The sequence below is a fragment of the Ranitomeya variabilis genome, chromosome 7 (genome assembly GCF_051348905.1).
Source record: "Ranitomeya variabilis isolate aRanVar5 chromosome 7, aRanVar5.hap1, whole genome shotgun sequence".
NCBI lineage: Eukaryota > Metazoa > Chordata > Amphibia > Anura > Dendrobatidae > Ranitomeya > Ranitomeya variabilis.
In genome coordinates this window covers 40950862-40963978 of record NC_135238.1, presented here as the reverse complement: position 1 = coordinate 40963978, position 13117 = coordinate 40950862, and the positions used below count along the sequence as shown (strand labels likewise).

General features: G+C 48.8%; 1 protein-coding gene across 2 annotated transcripts in view; it reads right to left on the bottom strand.

Annotated features, from left to right (window-relative positions):
- The window catches only part of BAIAP2L1 (BAR/IMD domain containing adaptor protein 2 like 1), an 85068-nt gene extending 74238 nt beyond the window's left edge, over positions 1–10830 (bottom strand). Inside the window, exon 1 of one of the 2 annotated variants that reach the window (XM_077274911.1) lies at positions 10551–10830. In XM_077274911.1, the coding sequence (XP_077131026.1) occupies positions 10551–10601 (51 nt within the window). In that variant the 5' untranslated portion in view covers positions 10602–10830. The remainder of the gene's footprint in view (positions 1–10550) is intronic. The other variant, XM_077274912.1, reaches the window with a different exon arrangement.
- Positions 10831–13117: the final 2287 nt, after the last annotated feature.

The following is a 13117-nucleotide window of genomic DNA, read 5'->3' as shown; positions in this document are numbered from 1 at the left end:
ATAAACAGCGGCAGAAGCGCCTGACCTGGGCTACAGAGAAGCAGCACTGGACTGTTGCTAAGTGGTCCCAAGTACTTTTTTCTGATGAAAGCAAATTTTGCATGTCATTCGGAAATCAAGGTGCCAGAGTCTGGAGGAAGACTGGGGAGAAGGAAATGCCAAAATGCCTGAAGTCCAGTGTCAAGTACCCAGTCAGTGATGGTGTGGGGTGCCATGTCAGCTGCTGGTGCTGGTCCACTGTGTTTCATCAAGGGCAGGGTCAATGCAGCTAGCTATCAGGAGATTTTGGAGCACTTCATGCTTCCTGGCACATGCTCACAGTGCCAAAACCACTGGTAAATGGTTTACTGACCATGGTATTACTGTGCTCAATTGGCCTGCCAACTCTCCTGACCTGAACCCCATAGAGAATCTGTGGGATATTGTGAAGAGAAAGTTGAGAGACGCCAGACCCAACACTCTGGATGAGCTTAAGGCCGCTATTGAAGCATCCTGGGCCTCCATAACATCTCAGCAGTGTCACAGGCTGATTGCCTCCATGCCACGCCGCATTGAAGCAGTCATTTCTGCCAAAGGATTCCCGACCAAGTATTGAGTGCATAAATGAACATTATTATTTGATGGTTTTTTTGTTTGTTATTAAAAAACACTTTTATTTGATTGGACGGTTGAAATATGCTAATTTATTGAGACAGGTTTTTTGGGTTATCAGGAGCTGTAGGCCAAAATCATCAGTATTAAAACAATAAAAGACCTGACAAATTTCAGTTGGTGGATAATGAATCTATAATATATGAAAGTTTAATTGTAATCATTACATTATGGTAAATAATGAAATTTAACACTATATGCTAATTTTTTGAGAAGGACCTGTAGAAGTGGTATATATGAATTCTTCTGAATGGCAGTATTAGTTTGCACGCCACTGTACAGTAATATCCAGGCTTTATTATAGCACACAAGACCTTTTTTTTCCAAAGTCTCTTTCCAGGTCTTAAACCAACAGACTGCCACATAAAGAAAAGCCACATTAGTCAACGCTTCCCCATAATTAGAGGCAAAGTCAAAATAACTCATCGCCTCCGGGCGGCAAACACCATGTGTATAATGCTTGCAGTATGGTCTGGATCAGAAGATGGAACCCACCCTAATACACAGGGAAATCCCGGAATACTCTGTCGCTGGTAAGAGTCGGCTTCTTGTGTCAGGCGATTAGGAGGGTTTAACCACAGATCAGGTTTTATGGCTACAAAGCTGTGAGAGACAGAGGTCCAAGCGCTGGGTTCTCTGCTGAAAAACAAGGCGTCCTAGGTCGTCCATTTCAGTGGTGCTCTCCATGGACGTCCACCGGTGGTGTCCAGCCCATGAGGCAGATCTTTTTACTTTGATTACACAAATATATCTCGTCTTGCGCGACTAGGTCACTTCGTATCCCAGAAGTCTAGGAAATACAGGTGGCAACCCCTGTCCGAGTGGTAAAGTTGGCCATGACGGCTACCACCTAACTTTCCAAGATGGAAACATCTAAGCAGAATTTTTTTTTTTTAACTACTCAACTGTTTTGATGATTCGAACGGTCATTTTTGACTTTTGAAAGGGTTGTTCATTGGTTAGATATACAAAACCTTTGGATAGGTCATCAATATCAGACTGATGGGGATCGGACACCTGGCATTGACCATATGTAAACAATGTGCAAAGCTAGAACCAGGGCTGTGGAGTCAGAGTCGGTATAAAATGGGCAGACTCCGAACATATATAATAAATTGGGTAATGTAGTACGATCCTGGATGTGCTGTAAATTTTTCATAATTTGGGAAAGTTATGAAGTGTCCTATAAATATCTGCACTGTTCCCGATCTAAGGATCTGGGCTGTTAGCGGAGATGAATCTGCTGCGGAGTTGTAGTCAGGGAAATTGAGGAGTTGGAGGTTTGGCTTAACGACCCCACAGCCCTGGCTAGAACAGCACCTCTCCGTAACGGTGTAGTGGCCCTTCTCAGGCTGCAGCCCAGCTCCCATTGAAGATTATAGGATATGATCTTCAGTACCCAAGAACAATCGCTACTCAGTACACGGCTCCACAGACAGTTTATACCAGTCTGCCGCCAGTGCCGGAAATGGCTAATCAGTGGGGATGCTGGGTGTCGGACCGCTATGCTTGCTATGATATGCCATCACTATGTTCAGCAAGGATCTGACCTCTAGGAACCAGGGCTGTGGAGTCGGGAGTTGTGGAGTCGGAGCCCACTTTGGTAGAGTTGGAGTCGGTGTCATGGAAATTGAGGAGTCAGAGGTTTGGCTTACTGACTCCACAGCCCTGGCAGGAGTCGGAGCTCCTTTTAGTGGAGTCGGAGTCAAGGAAATTGAAGAGTCAGAGGTTTGGCTTACCGACTCCACAGGCCTGGCAGGAGTCGAAGCTCATTTTGGGGGAGTCGGAGCTATGGAAATTGAGGAGTCGGAGGTTTGGTTTACCGACTTAGTAACCCCACCGATCTGGGGGAATGAAGGGCATGTAGCGCTGCTTACCCTTCTATTGTTTTCCTTATACAGCGGATCCCCAATCAGTCGCTTATAGGAGAACTACAGCATGGTCCAATAAAGTGAACGGGGCCAGCTGCAGGATAACCTGGTGGCCAGGGCTCCATGGGTCAAGGAAGACTTCACTGTCAGTCCTTAATTCTCAGGATCAGTGGGATCCCCCATCCTAGGAGATGGGAATAACGCTCTAAATCCTGGGACAACCCTATGGAGCATCAACTCCATTCTCAGGATTTTATACCAATATCATAAAATTCAGATATTTTACAGCTTTGACGCTCCGATGCTCTAAGAAAGCTGGAGAAATAGACGGCATTTCATTGCAGAAATTGCCATACCTTCATTCCTGATCATTGGGGATAACAATACAATTGCACAAAGTAACTGGACATGTAGCGCCGTCCATGGAGAGGCCATGATCTACATAAACACTGACATTATGGACAGCGGCAATCCATGAATCATGTGAAGGAAGACTCATTTACACCAATCAGTGCTGAAAAGCCATCATTAAAGGGAAACTCCAATAAAACGGTCTATTGTATATTTACGAGGGAATCCTCCCTCCATCCTAACGCTCTGCACGGAACACATTTGCGGTTTCCACTGGTGATTCTCAATTATGCATCATTAAATTGCATTTATTGCATGCCCTAAGGGAACATTCACATGACGTGGCCATGCAAAGATTTTTTTGCAGGGATTTAACAAAATTGCAAAAGGGAATAAGGATTTTCAATTCTATTTTGCTATAATAAAGTATCGAATGGGACATATCACAATGTTCTAGGACGCAGGAGCCATGAGGAACAACAGTAGGGTCCATAGACTTCTATACACGTCTCATTATAGCTTCACACAAGCCATCATGGCCATGTATACATTGAGGCCTAGACTAGGTCACAAAGCTGCAGAAGTAGCCCAAAATATACAAAGGTACCTCTCGAATGTTTGCACTTCGTGAACCAGGGGGATCAGGATGAATGGCAAGATGGGTCACACCTAGATAGGAGGCTTTGTGTAGGACAAGATTATGGGGGCTTCCTTGGCTGAGTGAGTATTTCTGTGTATGGGAGAGTCGGGGGAGATAGCGGCTGGCCAAACGATTGGCCATGGGCGACAGCTATCGAATGTGTATGGCGGCTTAAGGCCAAGCTAACATCTGTGTTGGGGGCTCCATTGGGACCTTCCATCGCAGTTTCAGTTGTCACCAGACACCATATTGGAACAAATCAGAACAACCGCGCCCCCACCACATCACTCCCAGCTTTCTGTGTGCACTGTGCCTAGGCAGAAAGCTGCCAATCAGAGGTGTGGGGGGGTTAGACAGAGCTCAGCATTCAGAGAACCGCTAGATCTGCAGCAGAGAGTACAGCGATTTAATGAAAACTGCGGCAACAAGTAAGTGACACATTGCAGAAATCAGGACATGCTGCTCTCCGATGGGGCAGCAAAAACCTGGTGACAGATGCCTTTGAGAACATTACGGTAAGCTGTTCAGATCCGTAAGAGGACACCCTTGGAAGTCTAAGGGGCCACAAATACTGGATTTTCTTTGGCCTTCAATCTCATACATATCGTGACATGCTTCACTGCATGGCACATTACAAAGAAGTGTCTCCATAATACGGCAATAAGAAGGGTCACGCATCTAGAACTTCAACATGCCAGATCAGCAGTGCCGGCAGCAGTCCATGCTTGGCCGAGCAGAGTGGACATGCACATGGGGATGGGGGTGTGGGATTAGCCGGCAGCTAAGGGGCATCCTCTGCACAGCACCCTTAAGGTACCTTCACACGGAGCGACGCTGCAGCGATAGCGACAACGATGCCGATCGCTGCAGCGTCGCTGTTTGATCGCTGGAGAGCTGTCACACAGACCACTCTCCAGCGACCAACGATGCCGAGGTCCCCGGGTAACCAGGGTAAACATCGGGTTGCTAAGCGCAGGGCCGCGCTTAGTGACCCGATGTTTACCCTGGTTACCAGCGTAAAAGTAAAAAAAACAAACAGTACATACTCACCTGCGCGCCCCCAGCGTCTGCTTCCTGACACTGACTGAGCTCCGGCCCTAACAGCACAGCGGTGACGTCACCGCTGTGCTTTCACTTTCACTTTAGGGACCGGAGCTCAGTCAGTGTGATGAAGCAGACGCTGGAGGACGCATGTGAGTATGTACTGTTTGTTTTTTTTACTTTTACGCTGGTAACCAGGGTAAACATCGGGTTACTAAGCGCGGCCCTGCGCTTAGTTACCCGATGTTTACCCTGGTTACCAGTGTAAAATATCGCTGGTATCGTTGCTTTTGGTGTCAAACACAACGATACACAGCGATCGGACGACCAAATAAAGTTCTGGACTTTATTCAGCGACCAGCGACATCACAGCAGGATTCTGATCGCTGCTGCGTGTCAAACGAAACGATATCGCTAGCGAGGACGCTGCAACGTCACGGATCGCTAGCGATGTCGTTTCGTGTGAAGGTACCTTTAGATGATTCAGCAAGTCCCGACTATCAGACTAAAGGCCCCGTCTCACATAGCGAGATCGCTAGCGAGATCGCTGCTGAGTCACAAGTTTTGTGACGCAACAGCGACCTCAGTAGCGATCTCGCTATGTGTGACACGTACCAGCGATCAGGCCCCTGCTGCGAGATCGCTGGTCGTGTCGGAATGGCCTGGACCTTTTTTCGGTCGTTGAGGTCCCGCTGACATTGCTGAATCGGTGTGTGTGACACCGATCCAGCGATGTCTTCACTGGTAACCAGGGTAAACATCGGGTTACTAAGCGCAGGGCCGCGCTTAGTAACCCGATGTTTACCCTGGTTACCAGCGTAAATGTAAAAAAAAACAAACAATACATACTCGCCTTCTGATGTCCGTCAGGTCCCTTGCCGTCTGCTTCCTGCTCTCACTGACTGCCGGCCGTACAGTGAGAAGTGAGAGCACAGCAGTGACGTCACCGCTGCGCTCTGCTCTCAGTGTACGGCGGCTCAGTCAGTCAGAGCAGGAAGCAGACGGCAAGGGACCTGGACACCGAAAGGCGAGTATGTACTGTTTGTTTTTTTGGTAACCAGGGTAAACATCGGGTTACTAAGCGCGGCCCTGCGCTTAGTAACCCGATGTTTACCCTGGTTACCCGGGTGCTGCAGGGGGACTTCGGCATCGTTGAAGACAGTTTCAACGATGCCGAACTCGTTCCCCTGATCGTTGGTCGCTGGGGAGAGCGGTCTGTGTGACAGCTCCCCAGCGACCACACAGCGACTTACCAACGATCACGGCCAGGTCATATCGCTGGTCGTGATCGTTGGTAAATCGCTAAGTGAGACGGGGCCTTAATACTCCAAGGCGACTTTGCCCAGGAACAACCAGTGTAAATAAAGGCCGATAAGGCAGACAGCAGGTTGCACATTGCAGTGGAAGAATAGAGGTCTGACCACAAAGAGCTGATGACAAAAACACGACCGGGGGGTAAAATAATATCAGAAGGGGGTTCTCCAAATGGGACAAGCTCTTTTAAAAGGGGTTGTATTAAGTTTGGAAGTTATCCGCTATCCATAGAATAGGAAATCGCTGGGGGATCAACAGCTGGGACCCCACCGATCCTGAGAACCAGGGCTCTTGAATAAAGGCCTGGCCGCACAGAGCGCCAAAGGGCCAAAACAGAGAGCACCAAAGGGCCAAAACAGAGGGCGCCAAAGGGGCCAAAACAGAGGGCGCCAAAGGGGCCAAAACAGAGGGCGCCAAAGGGGCCAAAACAGAGGGCGCCAAAGGGGCCAAAACAGAGGGCGCCAAAGGGGCCAAAACAGAGAGCGCCAAAGGGGCCAAAACAGAGAGCGCCAAAGGGGCCAAAACAGAGGGCGCCAAAAGGGCCAAAACAGAGGGCGCCAAAAGGGCCAAAACAGAGGGCGCCAAAAGGGCCAAAACAGAGGGTGCCAAAAGGGCCAAAACAGAGGGCGCCAAAAGGGCCAAAACAGAGGGCGCCAAAAGGGCCAAAACAGAGGGCGCCAAAAGGGCCAAAACAGAGGGCGCCAAAAGGGCCAAACAGAGGACGCCAAAAGGGCCAAACAGAGGGCGCCAAAAGGGACAAACAGAGGGCGCCAAAAGGGACAAACAGAGGGCGCCAAAGGACCAAATAGAGAGCACCAAAGGACCAGCCAAACGCTGCAATCTACGCAAGTCCCATAGAGAATGAATGGCGCGGCAGTGAGCACAGTCAAACACCGCTCCATTCAAGAGCTCCCATTCTCGGGATTGGTGGGGGTCCCAAGCAGCGGTCATACACCCAGCAATCGGGAAGTTATTCCCTGTCCTATGGATAAGGGCTGACACTGGGATCCAGTCTGACCATATTTCCAAGACCCTTTGAACACATGGCCGATCTACTCTGAGCATTGGATGCCACGACTATAATCCCCGCATATTTTCCCGGCTTTATAGGTTAAAGGGTAAAAAACACTTTGTAAACGTGTTTACCATTAAGCCGATAGATCTGGGCCAAATACGTAGACTATTTTATTTTCAAGGGCATATGTTACCAGGCGTAATCCTTAGAATTAGAAAGTTTTCCAACTTCAGACACTTCTGCCGTGTATAAAGATGAGAGTTCCACTTCTGATAGCTTCTCCTAGCGGAAGAACGGGGATCCCTGTCCAACAGGTCAAAATGGCCGGCAATAGCTGTATACAGGAGGAGGAGGCGGTGCAGCCCCCTGCAATGGCGTCAGCCCACCTTAACAGAAAAAAGGACCCGTCACCAGGTCAAAAGTGACCAGCTTTGCTAATTTTTATGGTCTTTGCCAAGGGGGCATGGCTCGCCGGATTCTCTGAGGGCGTGTCTTATGCTGCTCTGCATTATTACCCTGTGAGCCACACCCACTTGGCATAACACACCTACTCCACAATATAGGATCCAATGCAGGTATGAACAGACTCAAACAAAATTTTAGCCACAGGTTTGAATCAATTTTCGGGAAAATACAAAGTTTCTTTTTTTTTTTTTTTTTTTTTTTTTTTTTGTACTTTTCTCGTTCTATGACAGCGAGCAGAGATCTTCAAAACAGGAATTAAAAGCAAAATTGTCAAACTGAATGCACTGGAAATTATTGCAAAAAGATAATGATTCACAGCGTTGTAAAATGTATAGTTTTTACAGCTTTCACATCCAGGTTGTCGGTGACATCGGTCGTAATCCCAGGAATCTTTATATCATTTCCTTTATTGTCCCGCGGCTTCTGCTGATCTAAAGTCAGGGCCGGCAGCCGGGCACAGAGCGAAACGGGCAAATAAAGGGCAATGTGCACATATTCCAAAGGCCACAGCTGGTCTCTGTTTACTTCCAGGCAGCGATGACATCACATGACCCCTGCAGCCAATCACTAGTCTGAGCACTCATGCTGAGTGATTGGCTGCAGCAGTCATATGAATGAATGTCATGGTAGGACACATCGATCACCTGACGCCCAGAGGAGCGTTGCTGCTGGAGCTGCAGGGATTGAATGGGGGGGGATTTTTTTTTTATTATTATTTATTTTTGTTTTTTACCCTTCCCGCTGCTGGCTACATTTACTTAAAATCCTGGAGAATCCATTTAAGCCTCAGTTATAATATGTGACTCATCGTGTGTAGTGTGATGGTGTAAACAATCGCTCATCCTGGAACCGATGATCACTGACAACAAGGTGAATTAGTGAGTCGCCCTCAATTAGCTCCAGGGTAAATAGCAACATTGTATCAATCAATAAAAACTGATCACAGATCACACGTAACACATAGGAGCAGTGCAACAGACAGGCCAGCCGATCACCACGGGTCCGAAACTTAGAACCCCAGGAGATCAGAAGTTCATCACAGGCCCAGCGGCCAGAACCCCAGATGAGTGGATCATCACAGGTCCAAAACCTAGAACCCTGGAGATGAGCGGATCATCACAGGTCCGAAACCTAGAACCCTGGAGATGAACGGATTCATCACAGGTCCGAAACCTAGAACCCTGGAGATGAACGGATTCATCACAGGTCCAAAACCTAGAACCCTGGAGATGAGCGGATCACCACAGGTCCGAAACCTAGAACCCTGGAGATGAGCAGATCATCACAGGTCCAAAACCTAGAATCCTGGAGATGAGTGGATCATCACAAGCCTGGCTCCCAGAACCCCAGGAGATGAGCGGGTCATCACAGGTCCAAAACCTAGAACCCTGGAGATGAGCGGATCATCACAGGTCCAAAACCTAGAACCCTGGAGATGAGCGGATCATCACAGGTCCGAAACCTAGAACCCTGGAGATGAGCGGATCATCACAGGTCCGAAACCTAGGACCCTGGAGATGAGTGGATCATCACAGGTCCGAAAGCTAGAACCCTGGAGATGAGCGGATCATCACAGGTTCGAAAGCTAGAACCCTGGAGATGAGCGGATCATCACAGGTCCGAAAGCTAGAACCCTGGAGATGAGCGGATCATCACAGGTCCGAAACCTACAACCCAGGAGATGAGCAGATCATTACAGGTCCAGCTCCTAGAACCTCAGGAGATGAGCGGATCACTACAGGTCCAGCTCCTCGAACGCCAGGAGATGAGCAGATCATCACAGGTCCGGCTCCCAGAACCCCAGGAGATGAGCGGATCATCACAGGTCCGGCTCCCAGAACCCCAGGAGATGAGCGGATCATCACAGGTCCGGCTCCCAGAACCCCAGGAGATGAGCGGATCATCACGGGTCCGGCTCCCAGAACCCCAGGAGATGAGCGGATCATCACGGGTCCGGCTCCCAGAACCCCAGGAGATGAGCGGATCATCACGGGTCCGGCTCCCAGAACCCTTGCAATCTTCTAGCAATAAAAAGGAATTTCATCGAATTCTACATTACTGCGCCAACACTCAGAGTGGCGCCACCTACTAACACCCCACATTCTGCCCACCTGGCTCCTATAACATTATCGATCTCCCTCCTCGGATGGTGTTTACCAGGGGTCTGGAACTAAAGTTCTTCATGCGCTGGGCACTACAACTCCCATCATCCCGACAGCCACAAACTGCAGACATATGCAAAGTAACTAGTGTATATAATCTAGGCATTTACTGTCTTGTGAGGAACTACAAGATCCAGCATACCCCAAATACAGACAGCAATGTTCTCCCACATGTTTTGCTAGTTTCTAAAGTAGATCTCTAGTGGAACTACAAGCATCAGCACACCTCTGGCCAATAGAAAGTCACCATTCACACACTGACATAATATAGGACTACAAGTATCAGCAACAATGGAGGAACTCTGACCATAGGGACAATAGGCGGAATTAGCATGTAGGACTACAACTCTCAGCATTAGAGCAGCAGCCATAAATATGTCCTAGAGAAATATTACAAATCCCAGAAACTACAAGAACCAGCATGCCCTGCCTAGACAAACTCAGAATTAGAAAGTACTACAAGTCTCAGCAAACACAACTGAAATTATTACCATGAAAGAAGATACCGGAGCACAGGTGGAACTACAAGCACCATCATTTCTAGACTAAAGACTGACAATATGGCAACATAAGGCAAAGCAGCAGGGGAACTACAAGCACCATCATTTCTAGACTAAAGACTGAGAGAATCTGGTAACAAGGCAAAGCAGCAGAGGAACTACAAGAACCAGCATCCCCTGCCTAGAGTAATAAGTCATAGGGCAGCACGCTCAGAGCCAACCTGAAAACAAATCCAAGCCCAGAGGAACTACAAGCACCATCATGCCCAGACTACAAAAACAGGGGAGCTACAAGCACCAGAAACTAAATCCCGTCAGCAGAGAAACTACAAGTCCCAGCTAAACCATACGGCTTATGTTCCAAAATGCTTTCTCAGGAGAACTACAACTCCCAGGAAGTCAAGGTAAGTGTGCATGAACTACAACTCCCAGCGTGTCCTGACCAAGCCGCATAGCGTTTTGTCTGAGATTGGGAACTACAACTCCCAGCAGGTCCTGAGCAGACACGCAGCAGTGGAGGAGGAGAGTGGTCCGCCTCACCTTGTAGGTGTTCTCGGTGATTCTGGCCACGGCCTCCGGGTCCCGGGACATGGCTGCGGCTGTGCGGGGTCTCGGTGCCAGCTCCGGGCCGGGACAACTGTCACCAGCAGCGGCAGAACTTGTGGCACCGGCGGCGGCTGCGGGAGGAGCAGGAAGGTGGGGCGGTGAGGTCAGCAGCGGGAGCCGGGGAGGAGCGCACCTGCGTGCGGGAGGAGGAGCAGGAGCAGGAGGAGGAGAAGCAGCTGAGGCAGCAGGACGCGGTGTGCTCGGGATCGTGCGACTCCCAGGCAATCACTATTGTGCGACTTTCATACATGTGGTCACTTACTGAATAGTCATGTGTGGCCTCTTTCAGTACAAGTGAATTGAGTTAGGCCGGACATGTCGGAATGTGGCCAGAAAAATGGACATGTCTAGTCGGAATGTGGCCAGAAGAATGGACATGTCTAGTCGGAACGTGGCCAGAAGAATGGACATGTCTAGTGGGAATGTGGCCAGAAGAATGGACATGTCTAGTGGGAATGTGGCCAGAAGAATGGACATGTCTAGTCGGAACGTGGCCAGAAGAATGGACATGTCTAGTGGGAATGTGGCCAGAAGAATGGACATGTCTAGTGGGAATGTGGCCAGAAGAATGGACATGTCTAGTCGGAATGTGGCCAGAAGAATGGACATGTCTAGTCGGAATGTGGCCAGAAGAATGGACATGTCTAGTCGGAATGTGGCCAGAAGAATGGACATGTCTAGTGGGAATGTGGCCAGAAGAATGGACATGTGTAGTCTGAATGTGGCCAGAAGAATGGACATGTCTAGTCGGAATGAGGCCAGAAGAATGGACATGTCTAGTTGGAATGTGGCCAGAAGAATGGACATGTCTAGTCGGAATGTGGCCAGAAGAATGGACATGTCTAGTGGGAATGTGGCCAGAAGAATGGACATGTGGTGGGAATGTGGCCAGAAGAATGGACATGTCTAGTCGGAATGAGGCCAGAAGAATGGACATGTCTAGTCGGAATGTGGCCAGAAGAATGGACATGTCTAGTCAGAATGTGGCCAGAAGAATGGACATGTCTAGTCGGAATGTGGCCAGAAGAATGGACATGTCTAGTCGGAATGTGGCCGGAAGAATGGACATGTCTAGTCGGAATGTGGCCGGAAGAATGGACATGTCTAGTTGGAATGTGGCCGGAAGAATGGACATGTCTAGTCGGAATGTGGCCAGAAGAATGGACATGTCTAGTCGGAATGTGGCCAGAAGAATGGACATGTCTAGTCGGAATGTGGCCAGAAGAATGGACATGTCTAGTCGGAATGTGGCCAGAAGAATGGACATGTCTAGTCGGAATGTGGCCAGAAGAATGGACATGTCTAGTCGGAATGTGGCCAGAAGAATGGACATGTCTAGTCGGAATGTGGCCAGAAGAATGGACATGTCTAGTTGGAATGTGGCCAGAAGAATGGACATGTCTAGTCGGAATGTGGCCAGAAGAATGCAAATCGCTCCCGGCATCGGAGAATCCTGACTGTGCGCACTGTGAGGATTCACAAATCTGCAGTCAGACGGCCGTATAAATCGGACCGAGGTTAGAATGCAGTGCACGGACATGGCCCAAACATGATAGAAATACAGGAAGCTGTCACGCATGGGTCGGGAGAGTCGCCAGCCAGTCCGTGCACTGCGTTTGATTTATACGGCCGCCTGACTGCGCCCCTAGGATAGCCTATCAGTATCAGATCAGTGAGTGACCATCATTTGACTCTATGTGTAGAGGTCATTCTCAGGAACTGCAGCTCGGCTCCTATTGAAGTGATTGGGAACTGAGCTGCAGTACCTGTGTGTGGCCACTACACAGTGTACGGCGCCGTGGTGTTCCGCATTCCACTATTCCATACACTGTGCACATCCGGCCACAGCGGGAGCTGCAAACAGCCGATCGCTGGGGAGATGACTGTCACCGATTTTGATATTGACCTTTTCTAAGGACCGATCAGCAGTATATACACTGGGTACATAAAGTATTCAGGCCCCTTTACATTTTTCACTCCTTGTTTCATTGCAGCCATTTGGTAAATTAAAAAAGTTCATTTTTTTTCTCATTAATGTACACTCTGCACCCCATCTTGACTGCAAAAAAAAACAGAAATGTAGAAATTTTTGCAAATTTATTAAAAAAGAAAATCTGAAATATCACAAGGTCATAAGTATTCAGACCCTTTGCTCAGTATTGAGGTAAAGCCCCTTTTGAGCTAGTACAGCCATGAGTCTTCTTGGGAATGATGCAACAAGTTTTTCACACCTGGATTTGGGGATCCTCTGCCATTCTTCCTTGCAGATCCTCTCCAGTTCCATCAGGTTGGATGGTGAACGTTGGTGTACTCCATTTTCAGGTCTCTTCAGAGATGCTCAGTTGGGTTTAGGTCAGGGCTCTGGCTGGGCCAGTCAGAATGGTCACAGAGTTGTTCTGAAGCCACTCCTTGGTTATGTTAGCTGTGTGCTTAGGGTCCTTGTCTTGTTGGAACCTTCGGCCAAGTCTGAGGTCCAGAGCTCTCTGGAAGAGGTCTTCATC